General features: G+C 36.0%; 1 protein-coding gene across 2 annotated transcripts in view; it reads right to left on the reverse strand.

Annotated features, from left to right (window-relative positions):
- The window catches only part of UBE3C (ubiquitin protein ligase E3C), a 182,202-nt gene that overhangs the window by 21,322 nt on the left and 133,888 nt on the right, over positions 1-26,992 (reverse strand). For both annotated transcript variants that reach the window (XM_037835725.1, XM_037835724.1), the window contains 3 exons: positions 22,511-22,699; positions 22,338-22,404; positions 12,431-12,561 (listed from right to left, as the gene is read on the reverse strand). In XM_037835725.1, the coding sequence (XP_037691653.1) occupies positions 12,431-12,561; positions 22,338-22,404; positions 22,511-22,699 (387 nt within the window). The remainder of the gene's footprint in view (positions 1-12,430; positions 12,562-22,337; positions 22,405-22,510; positions 22,700-26,992) is intronic.

Below are 26,992 nucleotides of genomic sequence, written 5' to 3' on the forward strand. Positions count from 1 at the left end.
GGAAATGCAGGATTATTTGAGCATTTATATATAATTTGGCAGAGCTACAGCTTGATGGAGTGCACTTCCCCTGTCCTACCAGCAGATGGTGCTCTTGAGCCACCTTTTACTCTTAAGCCAGCTCTCCCCCAATTTCGTATGTGCGCTGGGCGGGATCTAAACCAGGTGGAGATCCAACCAGTGCATCAGTTTTCCATGTGCCCTTGGGACTGCCAGCCCTGTGGGATGGGGGCAGGTCCTGCGCAGTTTGGCAGGGAGTCTGCTCCAGGGCACTGTGGTCCCGGCAATTCCCGGGACTGTAATTGGACCACTCTGGGGCTGTGGAGCTGCGTGTCTCCCCTTCCAGCTCAAACGCATCGCAGACACTGCCTGCCGTGCACCAGCAAGTTCCTGGGGCACCTGGAGCTTCCATGTGGCACCCTCGCCCCTCAACTGTGCACATTGTGGGCTTCCATGGAGGAGTGAGTGCAGTCAGCACAAGTCTGCTGAATCCCGAGTTCCCTCACAGAGCTCTCAGGGGCAGAGTTATGAAGGCTTATCTCCCCAGCCAACTGCTGAGATGGATGCAAGAGGCTTGGAAAGTTGCTCACTCTGTGCTCTAGCTGCCAGTCCCCAGTACAAGAGCTCTCAGCTGTGGGGCTGTGAAGTAATATCTCCCCAGCCAGCTGATGAATGGGTGCACAGGGCGTGGAAATCCTCCTGAGCTCATCAGCCAGCTCCAGCTGCCTGTCCCCGGCAGCAGTCTGGGCCAAACACCCTCACCAGTCCTTGCAAATGCAATTCTCTGCCTCTCCAGCTAGGTCCCAACTATGTGGTGTAGAAGTCCCTGCCCGGCTGGTGGCACCCTGGAATTAACATTGTACTTTCGGTACAATTTTTCTGTAAACCTAAAATTGCTCTAAAAATAAAAGTTAATTATTAACAAGAGTTAAAATAGACTCACTCAGTTCAAAAGAAACTTACTTATTCTTACTTTTGATATTATAACCTCCAAGTGAGCTACTATCGTTTCAGGACTCCTCAAAGGAGGATAATAACACACTGTGCAAATGCTAAGAGTTCTAGAAGGGCTATGTAGAACAATGCATTTTTCCCTCTTTCTCACTCATTTGAGTTGATTCATCCACATTCAACTGGTCACCTTGTTTACCTTTTTTATTTTTACTTTTACTAGAGAAGTTATAGGTTTATGGAAAAATCATGCAGAAAATACAATTTTCATATAACCCTCTCACATGTAGTTTTTCCCATTGTTAACATTTTGCATTAGGGTGGTACCTTTGTTACAACTGATGAAACAATATTATTATAATTATACTATTAACTATAGCCCAAAGTTTCCATTAAGGTTTCACTGTTTGTGTTTTATGGGCCTTTGATTTTGTTTTCTTTTTTTTTTTTTATTTTTATTCTGGTAGTATGCAACCTAAAATTTCCCCTTTTAACCACATTCAAATATAGAATTCAGTGGTGTTAATTATATTCACAATGTGCTGCCATTACTACCATTCATTACCAAAACTTTTCCATGTTGGTTTTTTTCTTTAAACCAATATCAAATATCTGTGATGCTGGCCATGGTAAGGAATACAGAGCATTATTAAACATAATGATGCTAATAGTCTGTTCAGGGATTCAATCTAAGACACCTGCTCTCAAAGCTAGCCAAATAATGTTTTAGTAAAATTCCTGTTCAATTTTAGGATCAAAGGTGGTTATAAACGTAACATTTCTAACAAAATACATTATTAGGGAGTTAGTTAACATTTGAAATGCTTACTGATAAGTATTTTTTAATACTAATTATAGAATTTTAGTGGAAAGCATCTCTGGAGATCATCAAATATAATTCCTCACATTTGGCTGAGAATGTTGATGTTCAATAAATAATTCGCTTGCTCTCTTTACATAAAAACAAATGTACCTGAATCAATAAGGTAAGAAAAAAAGGGGGAAGGCTGTTGAAATATTTTGTTTTATAGCTATTACTAATAAAAATTTTTCACATTGGGATGATAAAAATTTACTACAAATCATGATTGAAATGCCACTGGTTTACAGGTGTAGATTTAGCTTACACAGCACATATTACCCTTTTCCCAACTAGTTACACAACCTCAACCTGATGATGGTGAGAAAGGTCAGGAAAAACTTCAAAAAACCAAAGTACAAAAGTATGTTACCTTTTGGAAAGAATGGAGGTAGAAATAAAAACACATGCATGTATATCTTAATTTTCTTAAAAAGAAAACCACAGATAAAGACTAAACCAGAAACCAACAATCTCAGTTATCTACAGGGGGTGAATGAGAACTATGTAGAAGGGAAAAGAGGAAGGAGTTACACTTTGAATAAAAACTGAAGCAAGTGAATCTAACTGTATTTCAAATATTTACACACCTATACTGAAGAAAAACCAAACAAATACAAAGAACTAATCCATGTAACTTTTGAACAGTACTTTGGCTCTATACCATCAAAAAGAGCAAAAGATATCTTGAACTTTACTGTTTTTCAGGACTACAACAATTCTCAAATTACTCTCTGTATGTTGAAGGATTGAGCAAATGAGTGGGTGTATCGACAATGCTGGGAACCAGAGTTCTCTCACTGCGGGGAAAGGAGACAGAAATAGGGGATGTGGGGAGGCTAGAAAGAACTCACTGGTATTAAAAAAGACACAGGGGGAGGCAGGGCAAGATGGCAGACTGGTGAGCTGTATGTTTTAGTTACTCCTCCAGGAAAGTAGGTAGAAAGCCAGGAACTGCATAGACTGGACACCACAGAGCAATCTGACTTTGGGCATACTTCATACAACACTCATGAAAACGTGGAACTGCTGAGATCAGCGAAATCTGTAAGTTTTTGCGGCCAGGGGACCCGCGCCCCTCCCGGCCAGGCTCAGTCCCGTGGGAGGAGGGGCTGTCAGCTCCGGGAAGGAGAAGGGAGAACTGCAGTGGCAGCCCTTATCGGAAACTCATTCTGCTGATCCAAACTCCAACCATAGATAGACGGAGACCAGACACCAGAGAATCTGAGAGCAGCCAGCCCAGCAGAGAGGAGACAGGCATAGAAAAAAAACAACACGAAAAACTCCAAAATAAAAGCGGAGGATTTTTGGAGTTCTGGTGAACATAGAAGGGGGAAGGGCAGAGCTCAGGCCCGAGCTCAGGCCCTGAGGCGCATATGCAAATCCCGAAGAAAAGCTGATCTCTCTGCCCTGTGGACCTTTCCTTAATGGCCCTGGCTGCTTTGTCTCTTAGCATTTCAATAACCCATTAGATCTCTGAGGAGGGCCCTTTTTTTTTTTTTTTTTTTTAATCCTTTTTTCTTTTTCTAAAACAATTACTCTAAGAAGCCCAATACAGAAAGCTTCAAAGACTTGCAATTTGGGCAGGTCAAGTCAAGAGCAGAACTAGGAGAGCTCTGAGACAAAACGCAATAATCCAGTGGCTGAGAAAATTCACTAAACACCACAACTTCCCAAGAAAAGGGGGGTGTCTGCTCACAGCCATCATCCTGGTGGACAGGAAACACTCCTGCCCATCGCCAGCCCCATAGCCCAGAGCTGCCCCAGACAACCCAGTGTGATGGAAGTGCTTCAAATAACAGGCACACACCACAAAACTGGGCGTGGACATTAGCCTTCCCTGCAACCTCAGCTGATTGTCCCAGAGTTGGGAAGGTGGAGCAGTGTGAATTAACAAAGCCCCATTCAGCCATCATTTCAGCAGACTGGGAGCCTCCCTACACAGCCCAGCAGCCCAGAACTGCCCTGGGGGGATGGCACTCACCTGTGACATAGCACAGTCATCCCTCAACAGAGGACCTGGGGTGCACGGCCTGGAAGAGGGGCCCACTTGCAAGTCTCAGGAGCCATACGCCAATACCAAGGACTTGTGGGTCAGTGGCAGAGACAAACTGTGGCAGGACTGAACTGAAGGATTAGACTATTGCAGCAGCTTTAAAACTCTAGGATCACCAGGGAGATTTGATTGTTAGAGCCACCCCGCCCTCCCTGACTGCACAAAAACACGCCCCATACACAGGGCAGGCAACACCAACTACACACGCAAGCTTGGTACACCAGTTGGACCCCACAAGACTCACTCCCCCACTCACCAAAAAGGCTAAGCAGGGGAGAACTGGCTTGTGGAGAACAGGTGGCTCGTGGACGCCACCTGCTGGTTAGTTAGAGAAAGTGTACTCCACGAAGCTGTAGATCTGATAAATTAGAGATAAGGACTTCAATTGGTCTACAAATCCTAAAAGAACCCTATCAAGTTCAGCAAATGCCACGAGGCCAAAAACAACAGAAAATTATAAAGCATATGAAAAAACCAGACGATATGGATAACCCAAGCCCAAGCACCCAAATCAAAAGACCAGAAGAGACACAGCACCTAGAGCAGCTACTCAAAGAACTAAAGATGAACAATGAGACCATAGTACGGGAGATAAAGGAAATCAAGAAGACCCTAGAAGAGCATAAAGAAGACATTGCAAGACTAAATAAAAAAATGGATGATCTTATGGAAATTAAAGAAACTGTTGACCAAATTAAAAAGATTCTGGACACTCATAGTACAAGACTAGAGGAAGTTGAACAACGAATCAGTGACCTCGAAGATGACAGAATGGAAAATGAAAGCATAAAAGAAAGAATGGGGAAAAAAATCGAAAAAATCGAAATGGACCTCAGGGATATGATAGATAATATGAAACGACCAAATATAAGACTCATTGGTGTCCCAGAAGGGGAAGAAAAGGGTAAAGGTCTAGGAAGAGTATTCAAAGAAATTGTTGGGGAAAACTTCCCAAATCTTCTAAACAACATAAATACACAAATCATAAATGCTCAGCGAACCCCAAATAGAATAAATCCAAATAAACCCACTCCGAGACATATACTGATCACACTGTCAAACACAGAAGAGAAGGAGCAAGTTCTGAAAGCAGCAAGAGAAAAGCAATTCACCACATACAAAGGAAACAGCATAAGACTAAGTAGTGACTACTCAGCAGCCACCATGGAGGCAAGAAGGCAGTGGCATGATATATTTAAAATTCTGAGTGAGAAAAATTTCCAGCCAAGAATACTTTATCCAGCAAAGCTCTCCTTCAAATTTGAGGGAGAGCTTAAATTTTTCACAGACAAACAAATGCTGAGAGAATTTGCTAACAAGAGACCTGCCCTACTGGAGATACTAAAGGAGCCCTACAGACAGAGAAACAAAGAAAGGACAGAGAGACTTGGAGAAAGGTTCAGTACTAAAGAGATTCAGTATGGGTACAATAAAGGATATTAATAGACAGAGGGGAAAAATATGACAAACATAAACCAAAGGATAAGATGGCTGATTCAAGAAATGCCTTCACGGTTATAACGTTGAATGTAAATGGATTAAACTCCCCAATTAAAAGATATAGATTCGCAGAATGGATCAAAAAAAATGAACCATCAATATGTTGCATACAAGAGACTCATCTTAGACACAGGGACACAAAGAAACTGAAAGTGAAAGGATGGAAAAAAATATTTCATGCAAGCTACACCCAAAAGAAAGCAGGTGTAGCAATATTAATCTCAGATAAAATAGACTTCAAATGCAGGGATGTTTTGAGAGACAAAGAAGGCCACTACATACTAATAAAAGGGGCAATTCAGCAAGAAGAAATAACAATTGTAAATGTCTATGCACCCAATCAAGGTGACACAAAATACATGAGAGAAACACTGGCAAAACTAAAGGAAGCAATTGATGTTTCCACAATAATTGTGGGAGACTTCAACACATCACTCTCTCCTATAGATAGATCAACCAGACAGAAGACCAATAAGGAAATTGAAAACCTAAACAATCTGATAAATGAATTAGATTTAACAGACATATACAGGACATTACATCCCAAATCACCAGGATACACATACTTTTCTAGTGCTCATGGAACTTTCTCCAGAATAGATCATATGCTGGGACATAAAACAAGCCTCAATAAATTTAAAAAGATTGAAATTATTCAAAGCACATTCTCTGACCACAATGGAATACAATTAGAAGTCAATAACCATCAGAGACTTAGAAAATTCACAAATACCTGGAGGTTAAACAACACACTCCTAAACAATCAGTGGGTTGACGAAGAAATAGCAAGAGAAATTGCTAAATATATAGAGATGAATGAAAATGAGAACACAACATACCAAAACCTATGGGATGCAGCAAAAGCAGTGCTAAGGGGGAAATTTATAGCACTAAACGCATATATTAAAAAGGAAGAAAGAGCCAAAATCAAAGAACTAATGGATCAACTGAAGAAGCTAGAAAATGAACAGCAAACCAATCCTAAACCAAGTAGAAGAAAAGAATAACAAGGATTAAAGCAGAAATAAATGACATAGAGAACAAAAAAACAATAGAGAGGATAAATATCACCAAAAGTTGGTTCTTTGAGATCAACAAGATTGACAAGCCCCTAGCTAGACTGACAAAATCAAAAAGAGAGAAGACCCATATAAACAAAATAATGAATGAAAAAGGTGACATAACTGCAGATCCTGAAGAAATTAAAAAAATTATAAGAGGATACTATGAACAACTGTATGGCAACAAACTGGATAATGTAGAGGAAATGGACAATTTCCTGGAAACATATGAACAACCTAGACTGACCAGAGAGGAAACAGAAGACCTCCAACAACCCATCACAAGCAAAGAGATCCAATCAGTCATCAAAAATCTTCCCACAAATAAATGCCCAGGGCCAGATGGCTTCACAGGGGAATTCTACCAAACTTTCCAGAAAGAACTGACACCAATCTTACTCAAACTCTTTCAAAACATTGAAGAAAATGGAACAGTACCTAACTCATTTTATGAAGCTAACATCAATCTAATACCCAAACCAGGCAAAGATGCTACAAAAAAGGAAAACTACCGGCCAATCTCCCTAATGAATATAGATGCAAAAATCCTCAACAAAATACTTGCAAATCGAATCCAAAGACACACTAAAAAAATCATACACCATGACCAAGTGAGGTTTATTCCAGGCATGCAAGGATGGTTCAACATAAGAAAATCAATCAATGTATTACAACACATTAACAAGTCAAAAGGGAAAAATCAATTGATCATCTCAATAGATGCTGAAAAAGCATTTGACAAAATCCAACATCCCTTTTTGATAAAAACACTTCAAAAGGTAGGAATTGAAGGAAACTTCCTCAACATGATAAAGAGCATATATGAAAAACCCACAGCCAGCATAGTACTCAATGGTGAGAGACTGAAAGCCTTCCCTCTAAGATCAGGAACAAGACAAGGATGCCCGCTGTCACCACTGTTATTGAACATTGTGCTGGAAGTGCTAGCCAGGGCAATCAGGCAAGACAAAGAAATAAAAGGCATCCAAATTGGAAAAGAAGAAGTAAAACTGTCATTGTTTGCAGATGATATGATCTTATATCTAGAAAACCCTGAGAAATCGATGATACAGCTACTAGAGCTAATACACAAATTTAGCAAAGTAGCGGGATACAAGGTTAATGCACATAAGTCAGTAATGTTTCTATATGCTAGAAATGAACAAACTGAAGAGACACTCAAGAAAAAGATACCATTTTCAATAGCAACTAAAAAAATCAAGTACCTAGGAACAAACTTAACCAAAGATGTAAAAGACCTATACAAAGAAAACTACATAACTCTACTAAAAGAAATAGAAGGGGACCTTAAAAGATGGAAAAATATTCCATGTTCATGGATAGGAAGACTAAATGTCATTAACATGTCAATTCTACCCAAACTCATCTACAGATTCAATGCAATCCCAATCAAAATTCCAACAACCTACTTTGCAGACTTGGAAAAGCTAGTTATCAAATTTATTTGGAAAGGGAAGATGCCTCGAATTGCTAAAGACACTCTAAAAAAGAAAAACGAAGTGGGAGGACTTACACTCCCTGACTTTGAAGCTTATTATAAAGCCACAGTTGCCAAAACAGCATGGTACTGGCACAAAGATAGACATATAGATCAATGGAATCGAATTGAGAATTCAGAGATAGACCCTCAGATCTATGGCCGACTGATCTTTGATAAGGCCCCCAAAGTCACTGAACTGAGTCATAATGGTCTTTTCAACAAATGGGGCTGGGAGAGTTGGATATCCATATCCAAAAGAATGAAAGAGGACCCCTACCTCACCCCCTACACAAAAATTAACTCAAAATGGACCAAAGATCTCAATATAAAAGAAAGTACCATAAAACTCCTAGAAGATAATTTAAGAAAACATCTTCAAGACCTTGTATTAGGCGGCCACTTCCTAGACTTTACACCCAAAGCACAAGCAACAAAAGAGAAAATAGATAAATGGGAACTCCTCAAGCTTAAAAGTTCTTGCACCTCAAAGGAACTTGTCAAAAAGGTAAAGAGGCAGCCAACTCAATGGGAAAAAATTTTTGGAAACCATGTATCTGACAAAAGACTGATATCTTGCATACATAAAGAAATCCTAAAACTCAATGACAATAGTACAGACAGCCCAATTATAAAATGGGCAAAAGATATGAAAACACACTTCTTTGAAGAGGAAATACAAATGGCCAAGAAACACATGAAAAAATGTTCAGCTTCACTAGCTATTAGAGAGATGCAAATTAAGACCACAATGAGATACCATCTAACACCGGTTACAATGGCTGCCATTAAACAAACAGGAAACTACAAATGCTGGAGGGGATGTGGAGAAATTGGGACTCTTATTCATTGTTGGTGGGACTGTATAATGGTTCAGCCACTCTGGAAGTCAGTCTGGCAGTTCCTTAGAAAACTAGATATAGAGTTACCATTCAACCCAGCGATTGCACTTCTCGGTATATACCCGGAAGATTGGAAAGCAGTGACACGAACAGATATCTGCACACCAATGTTCATAGCAGCATTATTCACAATTGCCAAGAGATGGAAACAACCCAAATGTCCTTCAACAGATGAGTGGATAAATAAAATGTGGTATATACACACGATGGAATACTACGCGGCAGTAAGAAGGAACGATCTCGTGAAACATATGACAACATGGATGAACCTGGAAGACATAATGCTGAGCAAAATAAGCCAGGCACAAAAAGAGAAATATTATATGCTACCACTAATGTGAACTTTGAAAAATGTAAAACAAATGGTTTATAATGTAGAAAGTAGGGGAACTAGCAATAGAGAGCAATTAAGGAAGGGGGAACAATAATCCAGGAAGAACAGATAAGCTATTTAACATTCTGGGGATGCCCAGGAGTGACTGTGGTCTGTTGATTTCTGATGGATGTAGTAGGAACAAGTTCACAGAAATGTTGCTATATTATGTAACTTTCTTGGGGTAAAGTAGGAACATGTTGGAAGTTAAGCAGTTATCTTAGGTTAGTTGTCTTTTTCTTACTCCCTTGTTATGGTCTCTTTGAAATGTTCTTTTATTGTATGTTTGTTTTCTTTTTAACTTTTTTTTCATACAGTTGATTTAAAAAAGAAGGGAAAGTTAAAAAAAAAAAAAAGAAGAAAAACAAGGAAAAAAAAAAAAGATGTAGTGCCCCCTTGAGGAGCCTGTGGAGAATGCAGGGGTATTCGCCTACCCCACCTCCATGGTTACTAACATGACCACAGACATAGGGGACTGGTGGTTTGATGGGTTGGGCCCTCTACCACAGGTTTTACCCTTGGGAAGACGGTTGCTGCAAAGGAGAGGCTAGGCCTCCCTATGGTTGTGCCTAAGAGCCTCCTCCCGAATGCCTCTTTGTTGCTCAGATGTGGCCCTGTCTCTCTAGCTAAGCCAACTTGAAAGGTGAAATCACTGCCCTCCCCCGTACGTGGGATCAGACACCCAGGGGAGTGAATCTCCCTGGCAACGTGGAATATGACTCCCGGGGAGGTATGTAGACCCGGCATCGTGGGACGGAGAACATCTTCTTGACCAAAAGGGGAATGTGAAAGGAAATGAAATAAGCTTCAGTGGCAGAGAGATTCCAAAAGGAGCCGAGAGGTCACTCTGGTGGGCACTCTTATGCACACTTTAGACAACCCTTTTTAGGTTCTAAAGAATTGGGGTAGCTGGTGGTGGATACCTGAAACTATCAAACTACAACCCAGAACCCATGAATCTCGAAGACAGTTGTATAGAAATGTAGCTTATGAGGGGTGACAATGGGATTGGGAAAGCCATAAGGACCACACTCCACTGTTTAGTTTATGGATGGATGAGTAGAAAAATAGGGGAAGGAAACAAACAGACAAAGGTACCCAGTGTTCTTTTTTACTTCAATTGCTCTTTTTCACTCTAATTATTATTCTTGTTATTTTTGTGTGTGTGCTAATGAAGGTGTCAGGGATTGATTTGGGTGATGAATGTACCACTATGTAATGGTACTGTAAACAATCGAAAGTACGATTTGTTTTGTATGACTGCGTGGTATGTGAATATATCTCAATAAAATGAAGATTAAAAAAAAAAAAAAAAAAAAAGACACAGGACAAGCTTGCAGAGACTCCAAACAGCCAAATCTGGGATAATTTGAGCACTGGAATAAGTAATGACAAAAACTGATTATAACCCACTGAAACAATAAAAATCCACAAGTACCTAGTGAATAATAAAGAAAGGGAGGGAGGGAAGGAGAAAGCAAGGTTCTTATTTACTATGCCAATTAATAAATGTAGAAGGGATGATGGAGTTACAAAATTACCATTTTGCAACACTCGCAGTAATAAATAATTCAAGTAAGACTCAGCAGTGGTGCTAAACATATTGATGAGAAATGGGAAATTTATATAGTTTGAAACTATCATTCCACAAATTAATATTAGTAAGAAAGGAAAAATCAGTAACTTTTACAATGGACAAACCTGATGATTGCTGCTTTAATCAACATAGTATTCCTGTCAAAAATGCGTAATCAGAATCTAATATGGACAAATCCATACTGAGGGACATTCTCAAGACACCTTGCCTGTTATCTTGGAAAATGTGGAAGATACAGATTAAAGAAACTAAAGAGACATGACAACTAAACACAATCCTGGATTGGGTTCTAGATTGGAGAAAACCAATTCTATAATTGGACATTATGTGGAAAATGGACATTATGGAAAAATTGGCAAAACCTGAAAAACAGATGACATCAGTGGTTCTTAAACCACTGCATCAGAATACTTGAAAGGCATATTAAAACATGATTATTGAGCCTTACCCTCAGAGCTTCTGATTCAGTAGGTCTTTGTGGGGCCTGAAAATTGTCATTTTAATAAGTTCTCAGGTGATGCTGAAGCAGTTGGTCTCAGGACCACATTAAGATTATAGATAGCACTGTATTTCCTTTCTTTTGGGTAATTTAATTGTGATTATGTAAGAGAATGTTCTCGTTCCTAGGAAATAGGTGCTGAAATATTTAGGGGATAAAGGGATATTATGTATGTAAACTTACTCTCAAATGATTCAGAAAAAATATATACAGAGAGAATGATAAAGCAAATGTGACAAAATGTTAATTGGTTCTTTGTTCTAGTCTGGCAACTTTTCTATATGTTTAAAATAATTTCAAAATAAACAGTTAAAAGAACTTTACAGAGAAATATAAATTTAGGATTTAATATAACTTTTTGATCAAAGGTTATTTGAATGTCAATGATTATTCCTAAGTTTTATAAGCACAAGCAACATAAATGCTCATCTAACTTGTTATTATTCTTTATTACATACATGATGAGTGTATTTTTAAGCATTCATATTGCTTTCTTTAAATTTACAATGAATACAGGAAATATTATTAAATGTTCCTCAAGCAATTTTAATTGTTAAAAGTCAAATTATATAAGATCAACATTAATTTTCAGAAATGGTAAAATAAAGCTAGATAAATAACAATGAACAATCTGGAAATAAATATACTTTGCTCACACACTGTTCTTTCCAAATACATATACTGTAACAACGTTTTTAGTTTTGTGTTTTTTTCAGTTAAGAAGTAAAAACAGCAAAGATACATTACAAATTTATGAGACTGATAATTTCTATTAAAACCACTTATAGTACAGTCTATTCATTTTATTTCATGTTGAACTGTTACTAAAACAGAATATAAGATTGCAGGATTTGTTCACAGGCAATCATAACCACAATGTGCAACCACAATACAAATAGGTTAACACTGTGAACATAATAAAAAAGCAACACAAAATAAAACCAGTATTGGTATATACAGATGATAACCAACACTTACGTGACTAAAAATCTAACTGAAAATAAAATAATAATAATTTTGGTCTTATAAAAGTACTGTACACTATAAATATTATTCCCCTGAAAAAAATGAATAGAACATGAGATTTAATAACACTCAATATTCTGCTACCTTTTTAGTTACAATTAGGTTTACCTTAAATCCTAAGAGAGGGGGTCGAGAGCAACTTGTTACAAACTTGAGCAATTTGCGCTTTTCTTCATCAGTGAAGCCTTCTACAACTCTCCAAAAGATTTTAATTACAGGATGGTCTGCAGAATAGCCTCCTATGATAAAACGAAAAATATTTTATTAAAAATAAGATAATTGCAAAAGCAGGATTCTCCAACAGGCACTAAAGCAACTAACTAATAAAGAGTATCTGATTCACATTTTTCATGCCTGTCACAATGATGAAAGGTAGCTCGTGGCTGAAAGCCAATTCCAAAGAAATACCTTCCCTCCCTTCTCCCTTAGCAATCAAGGAAAAGTACAAGAGGGCCAGAAAAACTAAAAAAGGATCAAAGTAGACAATGGTCAAAATAAGGAACAACCTTTAGTTAAGAAATGAACAATAGCAGCAAAAAAAATGCAAAGGAGTCTAAGAACTATGCTGTTAAAAATTAAACCTTTTTCTGAGTATTAGACTCTGAATAATCAAACAATTTACTTGATGATCACACATCTAAAAAAGGGATTTTACTTTCTAACAGAGCTAGTTATGTTGCCACCATGACTTAGAATCTAAATAAATTTTATTGACTCTCCTTCTGAAAATAAGGTACAGACCATGGTTAACAACCAATCCCAGCATGATTAGATGATTAGACCCCAGTTCCAAAATGTAATATCTGCTACTTATAGTTCTTAATTGACTTAAGTGCTTTCTAAAACTAAAATAATTGCTATGTATTGTCCCCTCATTGTTAATATACTACTGAAATAACACCAATAAAACATCTTAAGTGCATTAACTGGCACCAAAATGAATATGATAATATTTTAAACCTGTTTACTGGAATAGCAAAGATCATTAAAGGTTTAAGTTTTCAGTACAAATAGGGTAATGCAAACAACCCAAGACAGTTTCTTGGCAAAGGAAAAGTTAGATTGATTTCATTTCTTCCAACTTATGACTTGATAGTAGGGACAATGGGATCTTATTTACCTTTACATAAAGATAAGAGTTCAAATTTAGAGCAATTCAAATTAACTACAGGAAAGGGAGATACACACACACAAACATATGTACATGATTTTAGCAAATTTACAGAGTTGTGCAATTGTTACCACTATCCAGTTTTAGAACATTTGATCCATTTTCACAAAAAGTTCCCTGCTTCCAATCCCTAGGTAGCCATCATCTGCTCTGTCTCTATGAATTTACCTTTTAAAGATGTTTCTAGTAAATGAAATTACAAATATGTACTACTTTGCATCTGGCTTCTTTCAATTAGCACAATGTTTCTGAGGATCATACATGTAGCATATACCAATAGTTCATTTTTTTAATTGCTGAGTAGTATCCCACTGACTGGATAGACCACATTTTGTTTATCCATTCACCAGTTGATGGATATTTGGATTGTTTCCAGTTTTGGGCTATTATGAATAATGCTTCTATGAACATACACATATATGTGTGATACTATGTTTTCAAATCCTAGGAGTGGCATAGCTAAGTCATATGGCAAGTTAATGTTTAACATTTTAAATAACTGCAAACTTTTCCAAAATGAGTCCACCATTTTACATTCCAGCCATTCTTGAGGATTCCAGTTTCTCCACATCCTCGCTACCACTTGGCATTATCTTTTTGATTATAGCCATTCTAGTGGGTGAGTAGCGGTATCTCATTTGGATTTAATCTGCATTTCCTTAATGACTAGTGGTGTTGAATATCACATGCTTATTGGTTTACTGGTCATTCATATATCCTCTCTAGTGAAACACCGCTTAAATTGTTTTCCCCATGGAAATTTTTAAATTGGGTCGTTTTGTCTTATTGAGTTGCAAGAGTTCTTCAGATATTGTGGACACAAGTCCATTAATCAGAGATACTACTTCAACATATATTCTTCCAATTTGTGGTATGTCTTTAACTTTCCTAATACTATCTTTTGATGTGCAGAAAGCCTTTTATTTTGATGAAGTCCAATTTATTAATTTCTTTCTTATGGATTGTACTTTCAGTGTCATAACTGAAAACTCTTTGCCTTATCCAATCATGAAGACTTTAAGTATATTTTTTCTTAAGTTTTATAGTTTTAGCTCTTATACTTAGGTATATGACTCATTTGAAGTTAATTTTTGTGTATCGTGTGAAGTAAGTGTCTAAGCATTTTTTTCAACATGGATATTGTTACAGCACCACTGAACTGTCTGGACATCTTGTTGAAAATCAATTGAGGAGTCAGTCAGTTTCTGGTCAACCATCTTGGCATAAGACATTCCAGGTGCCTTCCCCCATGGAATCTTTGAAGAACTACCAAAAAAACTGGCAGAGCCATCTTCCTCAGAACCCCAGAAACAGTTAAGGGTTGCGGTAAATGGTAAAAAATGATAGAAGGCCTGGATACCCTAGCAAACACCTCTTCCATCCTCTTCCACAGCCAGCCTATGTTCCTTTGATGGGTCCCTGGCCTGTTCTGGAGGGAACATTATAACTCCTATGCACAAGTTGGGTGCCTGTATGCTGGTGCCAATCTATCCTGTAGCAGTCTGAAAGACTGAACCAGGAAACTTTTCTCTGGCTAGCCTTCCCAGGACTTGCACTGCAAGCAAAAGCAGCTTTCAGACAGCTAAAGCAGTGAAATAATTAAGTCAAAGTGACCTGGGGCAAGCTTTAAGTCATATAACAGAGTACCCAGGAGGGGGAGTAAATTAATTTCACAGGGAATAGTATGGGCATTCAAAGGGGGAAATTCCTAAGGCAATAAGCAAGCATAGCCCAGGGCAAGATACAGGCTCAAAAAAGAAAGAGAAGGTCCTCACTTCACATTCACCTTGGGCTAATCTCCTTGATAGGAAGACTACAGTACTGAAGGAGAACACTAGCCAACCCAAAGTCAATTTGTAAAGACTTGGAAAAGCATTTGTTGAGTAGGTTGGTTTGTTTTTGTTAGCACCTGGCAAAGAAAACTTCTGTCATATCATTAGCTGGACACAAACTTAAGGAACAGACAGCTCGGGATCAAAATTCCAGTTAGTACTTTTAAATATTATAATGCACAACATACAAAAGATAACAAGAACAACAAAGAAACAGGAAATGGTCTGTCCAAAGGAAAAATATAAAACTTCAGAAACCATCAACAAAGATAAGACTTTGGACATATCAGATAAAGACTTTAAAAACCCAGCCTCAATATGCTCAAGGAGATAAAGGAGAACACAGAGAAAGAACTAAAGGATATCAGAAAAACAATGAATGCACAATATGAGAATCACAATGAAGAGAAAGAAACTTTAAAAAGGAGCCAAACAGAAATCCTGTAGTTGAAGACCACAATTACTGAAAAAAAAAAAAAAAAATTCCTTAGATGTTTCAACAGCAGACTGGAACTGGCAGAAGACTGAAATAGTAAACTTCAAGGTAAGACAATTGAAATGATTCAGGCTAAGGAGCAGAAAGAAAAAAAGAGTGGAAAAAAGTGACTAGAGCCTGAGACTGTGGGACACTGTCAAGTGTACATATATTCATAAAGGAAGTTTCAGAAGAAGTGAGAGAGAAAGGGGCAGAAGGAATATTCAAAGAAATAATGGCAGAAAACACCCCAAATTTAAAGAAAGAGGAATATGCAGATTCAAGAAACTCAATGAATCCTGTGGTGGTTTAGAGCTATGTACCCCCAAAACAGATTAACTTAATCCATTCCTATAGGTGTGATGAAGTTAAGTTAAGGCGTGGCCCAGGTGAAGTAGTATTGGTCTTAAGTCTATTACTGAAGGCTTTATAGGGAAGGTCAGAGAGAGAGAGAGAGAGAGAAACAGAGAAAGGGAGAGAGGGATAGAGGGCGAGGGGTGAGAGAGCCCACTCGCGCCGAAGGGGAGAAGCCAGAAGCTGTACATCAATGGAACCCAGAAGAAAAAGGAGTAGCCAGGAGAGGCCACCACGGGCTTTGCCATGTGACAAAAAAGCCAAGATCAGCAGCAAGCCCCAGAATGTCATAGTCTTCAGGGAGAAAGCACTGAGCTGATGACACCTTGATTTTGGGTTTCTCTTAGCCTCAAAATCATGAGCCAATAAGTTTCTGTTGTTTACCAACCCAATGCATGGTATTTGCTTCGGCAGCCAGGAAACAGAAACAGTTTTGGCACTAGGAAGTACAGTGCTGCTACTGCAAATACTTAAAGCGTGGAATGGCTTTGGAATTGAGTAACAGGCAGAGCCTCAAAATAAATGAAGCAAAAACTGAAAACTGAAAGGAAAAGAGACAATTCAAAATTGTAGTTGGAGATTTCAGTACCCTACTCTCAATAACTAATAGAACGAAACAGAAACTTAGTAAGAACTTAACAACTTTTATCAACCAACTTGACTTAAAAGACACATATAAACAGTTCACCCAGTGACTGCAGAATACACATTCATACTGAACATTCTCCCGGATGAGGTGCTTGATTTGAAAAGCCTAGATTGCAGTGAAGAGACTGTTGGTAGAAATATGGATCCTAGAGGTACTTCCAACGAGGTCTAGATGGATTAAGATGAGAGTAGCTCCAGGCCAAAGGATAGGGGCCTCCCTGGTTCTTTCTGTGCATGCGTCTTGTCCTAGGCATGCACATATGGTTCTAGGAATTCACCTGTTTACACATTTACTGTCTCTTCCCTGGGAAGGAGTTTTCTCACTGTCCTGGGCACTGAACTGTATATCCTACAGCCAGCAATTCCTTGCCTGAAGGGCACACTTGATTGCTCTCCCACAGCATTCTGCAGGAGACATCTGTGAATTGCCGTCTAAATGTGGGGCGAGTTCTGGAACAGCAAGGTCCTTAGGCCATCGACAGACACACTGACAGCACACCGACAGACACACCAACAGACACACTGAGAACACAGATGTTTCCAGTATGTGCAAAAGGGTTACTCTGCTCCCTCCAGAACAGGAACCAGGGATCTATACTGAGAGCATGGTTTGGCTCTGCACTTAACTGGTGAGGGGTTAGGAAGGGCCTTTTTCTTGATTTGGTGCTTGCTCTGTTACTGCAGTTCTTTAACTGTTTTCTGGAACTTTGAGAAAGATGTGTCTGTCATTCTTGCTGGCTGTTCAAAGCTTCTTTGGAAGGACGGAGCCCTGCAGCTTCTCACTCAGCCATCTAATCCATCTCATAGTGTTTTTGAAAGTAAAAAAATACATATATCCCACATATTTTGATATGTTGTACTTTTGTTTTCATGCATTCAAAATATGTCCTCCATCATTTCTTCTTTGACGCATTTGTTTTTTTTAAATGTGATGTTTAATTTCTAAATATTTAGGCATTTTCCTGATTTCCTTCAGTTGTTGATTTTTAATTTAATTCCTTGTGGTTGAAGAATATAATTTGTATGATTTGACTATTTTAAAATTTATTGAGATATATTTTATGGCCTAGGATATGGTTCATCCAGGAGAATGTTCAATATGAATGTGTATTCTGCAATCACTGGGTGAACTGTTTATATGTGTCTATTAAGTCAAGTTGGTTGACAAAAGTTGTTAAGTCTTATGTTCTTACTAAATTTCTGTTTCGTTCTATTAGTTATTGAGAGCGGGGTACTGAAATCTCCAACTACAATTTTGAATTGTCTCTTTTCTTTCAATTTTCAGTTTTTGCTTCATTTATTTTGAGGCTCTGCTGTTTGGTGCACATACATACATAATTGTTATATCTTCCTGACATTACTGACCCTTTTAGCATTACATAATGTCCCTCTTTGTCTCTAATATTATTTCTGGTCTTGAAGGAGTGACTGTAGTTCTATCAAGGGCATCTACTGCATGATATCTTTTCCATCCTTTTACTTTGACTCTATTTGTGTCTTTGAATCCAAGCTGTGTCTCTTACAGAGAGAATATAATTGAATTTTGCTTTTTTTAATCCAGTTTGACAATCTCTTTTGATTGGGATATTTAGACCATTCACATTTAGTGTGATTATTGATATGGCTGAATTTCAGTTTACAATTTTGCAATGTTTTGCTTTTTCTGTCCTCAGTTCTTCTTTGATTCTTGATTGTATTCTTTTCTGTTAAATAAAATAAATATTTCCTAATGCGCCATTTTAATTTTCTTTAGATTTTTGTAGTATTTTAAAAGCTGCTTCTTTAACAGTGGCTATAGGGATTAAAACATGCATCTTATCACAATCAAATTCAGATGAACTTAATTCTGATCATGTCATGTCTTTTAAAGGAAAAAAAATATTCATAGCCTTACAAATTAACCCACATATTTACCATTTCAGGTGGTCTCTATTTCTATGGTATTGAGTTATAGTCTGATGTTATCTCTTTTCAGCTTGAAGGATTTCCTGTGGCACTTATTGTAAGGCAGTTCTGTTAGTAACAAATTATCTCAGTCATTTATCTGGATATGTTTTTATTTCACCTTCATTTCTGAAGAAATGGTTCATTAGATATAGAAATCTTAGTTGACAAGTTTTTTCTGTCAGTACTTTGAATATGCCATACCACTGCCACTTGGCCTTCATTGTTTCTGATAAGAAGTCAGTGGTCAGCCCTGTTCATGAGAAGTTTCTTTTCTTTTGTTGCTTTCATTATTTTCTCCATTTTTCAACAGCTAGTGACTTGTCTAGGATCTCTTTGGATTTATCCTGTTGGGGTTTGTTGAGCTTCTTAGATAGTATTTTTCATCAAATTTGGTAATTTTCAATCTATTGCTTCAAATATTCTCTCTCCTTTTGGGACATCATTTACATGTATGTATCATGCTTGAAGTTGTGCCCCAGGTCTTTAAGACTGTTCATTTTCCTTCAATCTTTTTTTCTGTTTTTCTGACTAGATAATTTATACTGATCTATCTTTAAGTTCACTGATTCTTTCTTCTGGCATCTAGATTCTGCTGTGGGACCCTCTAGTGAACTCTAGAATTTCCACTTCTTTCTTTTTTTATATATAATTTTTTATAGCCTTATGGAGAATCTCTATTTGTTGATTCCTTATTTTCATACTTTCCTTTAATTCTTTAAAATGTGATTATCTTTAGTTCTATGAATACATTTATCAAAGCTGTTTTGATGTTTCATCTGTTAAATCCAATATCTGGAGACTTTAAGAGACAGTTTCTATTAATTAATTCTTCCCAGAATATGGGTCACATTTTCCTATATATATTTTTTTTTTACATGTCTTGTAATTTTTGTTGAAGAGTAGATATTTTAGATAATCTGTCTTCCTTGTGGTATGTTGCTACTAATGTCTTTGCATTAAAATTTTTTTTTATTTAATATTTTTCTATTTATTTTAAATTCTGGCTTTCCCAGGGTTGCTCTTGGGTGTGTGTAGCTTAGTGGTCAATCATTGCTTGGACAGAGGTTATTTTCAAACACCTTGAGATAGTAAGCCTTTTCTATTCTGTGTTTGGGTAGGAAAGCATATTCAAATTTTAATCTATTTTTTAGTCTGCTTTAGGTTTTCTTTCTATTGGGCCATTTTGAGTCTCCTACATATTTGTGCAGCTGCAGAGTCAGCCAGGAGTGTGTGAATGTCTTGGGTCCTTCCCCATATGTGTAATCTCAGTTAGGAATACGCTTGCCAAACCACAACCACAATCCCAGGAAAGTACAACTGACCCATCAACATTCACTATTTGCTTGCCTCTGAGAAGCCATTTCCACTTATGATGATGCTGGGTGTTGGCATCACCCAGCACTCCAAACTGAGTGAGGCCCTTCAGAACCAGAGAAGCTCTTGTCCTCATAGCTTGCATTGCCTTGATAGAACCTCTATACCTTCCTAGCTTGTTGTATAAGTGTGTGGAAGCAGCCTTAGAAGACCATACTGTTCTTACCCCAAGTTCAATAGTCTGTGAAGAACATATGCTTCTCAGATTTTTGTATACCTTTGATGATTTCCAGAATGCTCAAATGGTTATTTTGCCAATTTTGTCCAGGTTTATATTTTAAGTTGATTTTTGGGGAGAGGAGTTGTTGACCTCCTACTTAGCCACTGCTGAAAGTCTTGCCTCAGGTTGTGTTTTTCTGGATTAAGAATTATTTTAACAGTAATATATGTTCATTTCAAAATATCCAGAAAAAAATATTTAGAAAAAAAGAGAATAATACTACAAAGAAAGATCACCTATAATTTCATTAATCATTAACAAGTTATTTTATAAAACTGAAATGGCTTGCAAGTTTTCTTAGTTTTAAAAGTAACTTATGCACATAATATTCAGATAATAAAGAAAGGGAAACGATTTAAAAAAGTAAAAATGACTTATAATCTCATGACTGCTTAACATTTTGCCTTATATTTTACTCAACTTTATTTTCACAGATTTGGAATCATGTAACACCTATGGTTTAGTAACCTGCTTTATTTAAGAATATATTTAAAATTTTCTAAAAGATACATAAAATAATGTAAAACATCTGTGCACATAATACAAGTAGGCATCAATGGTTTACAATTTAAAATCATTTTCATACATGGTTATTCAAGATTCTGTAGAGTTTTCTACAGATGAGAGAAAAGACTGAAAGGGTTAAAATGTATTCCCAATTGTGGTAAAAATTTTTTTTTACTGCTTTGTAAATGTTAACACTGCTTCCTTAAGAATTTTTTCTCTTTGAACCAGACCAGCAAATGTATTCTAATTTCACCCCAAAAATGTTTATATCCTTTAACAAGTAATTTAACTCCTGGGTTTCTATAATAAAAAAAACAGACTCTATAGACAGATAAAAACAAACACAAAAAAGCCCATTATAGTGGAAGTTTAAGTAAATCACATTGTATCCAATCTCAAAAATTAATTTCAAAAAGATTAAGTAACAGCTCAGAAATATTTTTATTACTGATTCTCAATAAAGAATAAAATAAAATAAAAACACTATAAATTATATATAACACAGCATGTGAAACTACCAGAATACTAGAATGTCATTAAAGAAAATAGACTGAAATAACATTATTTGTTATAAAATACTGGGCATAAGGGTGATTTAAAATTTTTTTTTTCTTTTTCCCAAATATATGTAACAAGGCTAATTAATTTTTAAAATATTAAAATAACCAAGAGATATATTTATCCTCATATATAACAAAAATGCCAAGTCTAACCTTGATCAATCTCATTATGGGTTTAATTTATATTTCTCTAATGACTAATGCTGTTGAACATCTTTCTATGTGTTTACTGGCAATTTGTATATTTTTCTTTTTGGAAGTGTCTGTTCAAGATTTTTACTCATGTTTATAACTCAGTTTCTTGCCTTATTATTGTATTCTGGGTACAAGTCTTTTGTCAGCTATATGTATTCCAAATATTTTGCGCCATCTGTGGTTCTGCCTTTTCATTTCTTTGAAGAGCAGAAAGTTTTAATTTTCAGCAGATCCAAGTTTTCAGTTTTTTCTTTTGTTTATCACTATTTTAAAAGAATGGTTGCAAGCAAATGTCCATAAGTAGAGACTTAAGAAGATACATCGTGGAGGGAAAAAACATGGGCGATGCAGAACCCAAGAAGTGTGTAAAAACGAGGAAAGTAAGAATCAAATTTGTATTTGCTTGTAAATAAATAAAGATATGCTAAAGAGTTACATAAGAAACAAAGAATAGTTGTTCCTTATGGTGTGGAGGGGTGTGATAGGAACGGGGCTGATGAAGAACAGGAAAGATTTTCACTGTGTACCTCATTATATGTTCTGATATGGAACCATGTGAATGAATTACCTATACAAAAAATTGAGCTAAAAATTATTTTGGAGAAATAAGAAACTGACCATTTATCTCGGGATAGAATACATATTAAGTGAAGTTAGGAACCCACACACAAAAAAGTAATTTTGGTCATCTACAACATTTTCAGGAATAAATAATTAGTAGTGAGAACATACCTGAATAGTTTGTAAAGGATTTTAGATCCTCTAGACTTATGGGAACTTGGGCACCAGAAATTAATACCTGGGAAAAGAAAAAGTTCAAATTATAAAATTTGTGGTAAGTTTTTAAGAAATCTTTTTCATTTTTGGGAAACAACTGTATCTCCAAATGTCAGTAAGTATTATACCTGAATTTCTTGCTGATCAAACATTCGGAGCCATTCAAGATTAACAACATTTGCCAGACCCTGTCTGAAAGCCAGACAATGCTGGCGAATTTGTTTGTTTAGTCTGTAGTCTGCTACAAGATGGATATATGCAATTCGGTTAGAACTGGTGACAGGAATATCTTTTCCAGCAAATTTCAGTTCAACTACCTATGAATATAAAAAATAAGGATTTCAAATTCTCAATGAATGACTAAAACTTCAAAACAAAAGCAAGAAAATAATATCTTAAGGAAACATGACTGAATTGCTTACCAAACAAAAATCTAAGTAAAATATAGCACAAGTAGTAAATACAGATTTATAGAGATACCTCTAATGGGATTCTCCAAAGTTTGGCATTTTATTCTACTTTTAAGACCATTAACCACCTGCTTTATCCAAAGTACTAATGAATGATACAGCAATGTAATCATGGCAATTTCATTTTAAAAAGTAGAAATCACAAAAGGCAAAGATACGAACAAAATGATCAAAATAAGTCAGAAGGAAAAAAAGATTCATTTTGGAGAAAATACAACTTAAAGAATTAAGGTTGCAGTAAAGTGATTACTCACATTTGTAGGCATAAACATTAACACATACTTACCTTTGTATCTGTACAATGCTATTACCACTGTAAAGTACTTTAAATATGATTTAAAGGATAATGGCAATAATTAGAAATTTTTTATACATATTAACAAGTTGGTATAATTTTTTTAATGATTACATAGCCATGCTCACAAAATTTGTTAGTCTAGTATAGGTGTCAGCAAACTTCTGAAAGGTCTAGATTGTAAGTATTTTTGGATTTGTGGGCCATATTAGTCTCTGTTGAATATTCTTCTCCTTTTGCTTTTTAAACAACATGTGAAAAACATAAAAAAACATTCTTTTGTTACCAGTCATTCAAAAACAGGCTGCAGGTTTGAGCCTGCTGGGCTGTAGTCTGCTGAACTCTGGTCTAGTATACCAGATTAATAATAAGAGTAGCATTTGTTAAGTTCTGATTCTATGGGAGGCATCTCATTTAATCAATTTTAAGAACCCTATGAAGTATATTCTTATTCCCATTTTACAGGTAAATGAGTTACAGTCTAAAATTCTAATAATTCTAATAATTTAGAATCTATGCTGCACACAGAATCTATTTTTATTTCAATGTCAGGGCTCTTTATAATTTAAGGCATTCTATCTTTGCATGTTTTCTGTTGGCAGAATGTCTTCTAAAAACATTGCTTCAAATATTGTAGTTCGCCAAAATGCAAATATTTGATATGGAGCTTCTAAAAGGGTGTTTCTAGAATGACTGCCCTTTTCTGGAAGAAATATTGATGCTTCTTATTGGACTGAACCAGGGTATCTAATTTAAATCTCAAGTCAAAATAATCAGGATTTCATATTTTTAGGAGAAGAATTACAATTCTATTTGCTGTGAATCCTTAACAGAAACATCACTAGAGTGCTAGTGAGAACAGTATTAGGTTAGAAATTTAGAGAACTGGTTTCCAGTTCTCTTTCCATTACTTTAATGAATGGTCACAAACAGGTCATTTAATGCCTTTGAACTTCTTTTGCCATTAATAAAATGGTGATATTTGCTTTTGTCTATCTTGGAATTTTTACGGTTATATGACCTTATAAACTCACATATAAAAAAACTGATTGACAAAACACCATAGAGAATATAAACATATAAGCAGAATTTGCAAGAGTATTCTTTTCTAACTCCTGGTTTATTAGTATTTAATTTCTTACTCTAAAAAAAGAATGCATTCTTGGAAGTGGATGATAATAACCTCTGCCATTATAAAGGAAATATAAAATTAATCCAAAACAAATGGACAAACATATTATAGAGTGGCCATATTAATAAAGAGGATTTCAGCAGGTGTAAATCAAGTAACATTACAAAATAGTTTAATATGCCTATTAAGTAGATTGCAAACTTTAAAAGCTATTTCTTGTTTGAGGTAAAGATAGAGAGATGCTTATATTGTGGATAATGCAAAAACTATTAATACAACCCCCCCCCTACAATTTTCTTTTCTACACTCTTTTGTTCTCTTGGTAATTAATTTTTTCCTGCAGTAACAAAGACAATATGCCTTTGGGCAATTGCAGGTACACTCTAATTTTCAACCACTTTACAGAAAGGCTATTTAAAAATTTGCTGAAGAGTTTTATTTAAACCATCAGACTTCAGATGGTTACATGACAGGGTCATTGCTGCTTCTCATTTTATAAAAGCTACATAGCTTTAAAGTTGAGTGTTAAATTTGTTAGATTTACTTCTTTTAATATTCCACATTTTAAATGATTCAATTATTCTCACTAATTCTCTTTCTTAGTTTTGGAACCATCAACTCTAAGATCAGGCTTTCAAATCCATTGTCTTCATCCTGATTAAAGATTGTGTTCATTACCTTAATTCATTTGCTTGTACTCAGCTGACAGTCCATCTGTTAACTAAGCCTCCTGAGGCTAGCAATTATTTTTCAATACATAAAACACCATATATGCTGATATCACCTCCCTTTCTTTAAATGGATTAAAGGCCAGTAATAAATGATGATGAACTTTTGTGATTTGGAAGACAAAGGACTAGTAAAGTGATCAGTTAAAGAAACTTTTTCAAAGCCTCCCAATTACCCTACCTAATCAAACAAAACTGACATTTCTAATAACTTTAAAATGGTTACACTATTTTTAATTTAAAATTCTCCTAGGCGAAATCTAACAAACTGTATATTTAAAAATCATGTCTAAGTATACACTAAAATTTCAATTTTGAGAAACATATTTAAAAATCTCCTCTAAATACGTGTATAGTTGTAAAAAACTAGAGCTGTTCTTATACTAAAAGTGATCTTCCCTACAGATTCTGTCTCGTCAATGTTTTCACAGAATGTTAGAATTCACAAAGTCCTTACATTACCTAATTACAATAGCTTATTTAATCCTCATAATTATAACTTATACCCAGTTTGAAGATAAGGAAGGAGCTGTCCAAGGTCATACAGCAAAGTGGCAAAACTAAAATTTTAACCAAGATCTCCTGACTCAAGTTCAATGCCTTTCTACAAAACAGGTGATTATTTATAGGTTCATCTTAAATCCTTAATTCCTCAAGGAAGATGTATGCTGTGAGATCCATAGCCTAGAATTTCTTGTTCATTTTCAAACAAATTAATAAGCATCCATATTGATTACATTGAAGAAAACAAATTTGAGAGCAACACCATTATTTCACAAGGGATGATTAATTAACATAACCTGCCAAAGCAATGAAGTATTTATATGTTATGAATCTTTAAATCATATTTTATAAACTTGAACCTGTATAGATGGCTACCTATTTATATCTATTTCTACAGAAAGCCATAAGCTCGCCCCTAAATTAGGTACTTTACCAGCGACCCTCTTAATTTTCCTAATTACAGTCTTCAATATAATTATTCTTATGCATTATCATCTATAATTTCTTTACTCATTTGGAATTTCTATGAATAATTGGAACATCTTAACTTCACACTTTTGCTTTTAAAAGATTTCAGTATTATCAGTGGCACTTTAATGGAACTCTTGCAAATGTGACACTTTGCTATCACCATCTATTTCAGATGGAAGAATGGGAAATACCCCCATTAGCAAAGGCCTAAGACAGCTCATTATAAAACTGGCAGCCCTAAAGCTTTCATTTTATTTTTTAATTATGCCACTAGATGGAGCAAGGCAACAGGAGCAAGTCTTCTTCACCATTTGTATTTGGCATTTTCCTTATGAAAATAACAAACTTCACATTTAAAAACATTTGAGTTTTTCAGGGTTGAAACTTCAGCTCTACGGTATGGAAGAAGTGGATGAAACAAAAGTAATGACATAAGAGCCAGAAAACTAAAACACAAATGAAATGTGAGGTATTACCAAATTTGATTTCAAATTCGAGGCGGAACCATTTCCATGTTATCTACAAATAATTAAACCATGGCTTTATGCATTTAAAAAAAAAGGTTTTAAAATTATGGAAACATTTAAGCAGAAGCTACAGAAGATAGAATAGCATAATGAACTCCTATGTTCCACAACTTTGCTTCATCAATAATCACCTAGTTTCATCTACATCTTCATCTATTCTCCCTATTCTTCATACTATTTGAAGCAAACCCCTGATGTTTTCAATTTGTCCATAAATATTTTGGTATGTTGTAAATAAATGTTCACAGAAGCATTAATAATAATAGCCAAAAGGTAGAAACAACCCAAACATCTATCAACTGATGAATGGATAAATAAAATGTGGTATATCCATACAATGGATACTATTTGTCCACCAAAGGCATGAAGTTCTGATACCTGCTACAATGTTCATCCAAGTGAAAGAAGTTATCCACAAAAGACTACGTATTTTATGATTCCATTTACATGAAATGTCCACAATAGGCAAATATACCACAGACA

This window comes from Choloepus didactylus, chromosome 5 (assembly GCF_015220235.1).
Source record: "Choloepus didactylus isolate mChoDid1 chromosome 5, mChoDid1.pri, whole genome shotgun sequence".
Lineage (NCBI taxonomy): Eukaryota > Metazoa > Chordata > Mammalia > Pilosa > Megalonychidae > Choloepus > Choloepus didactylus.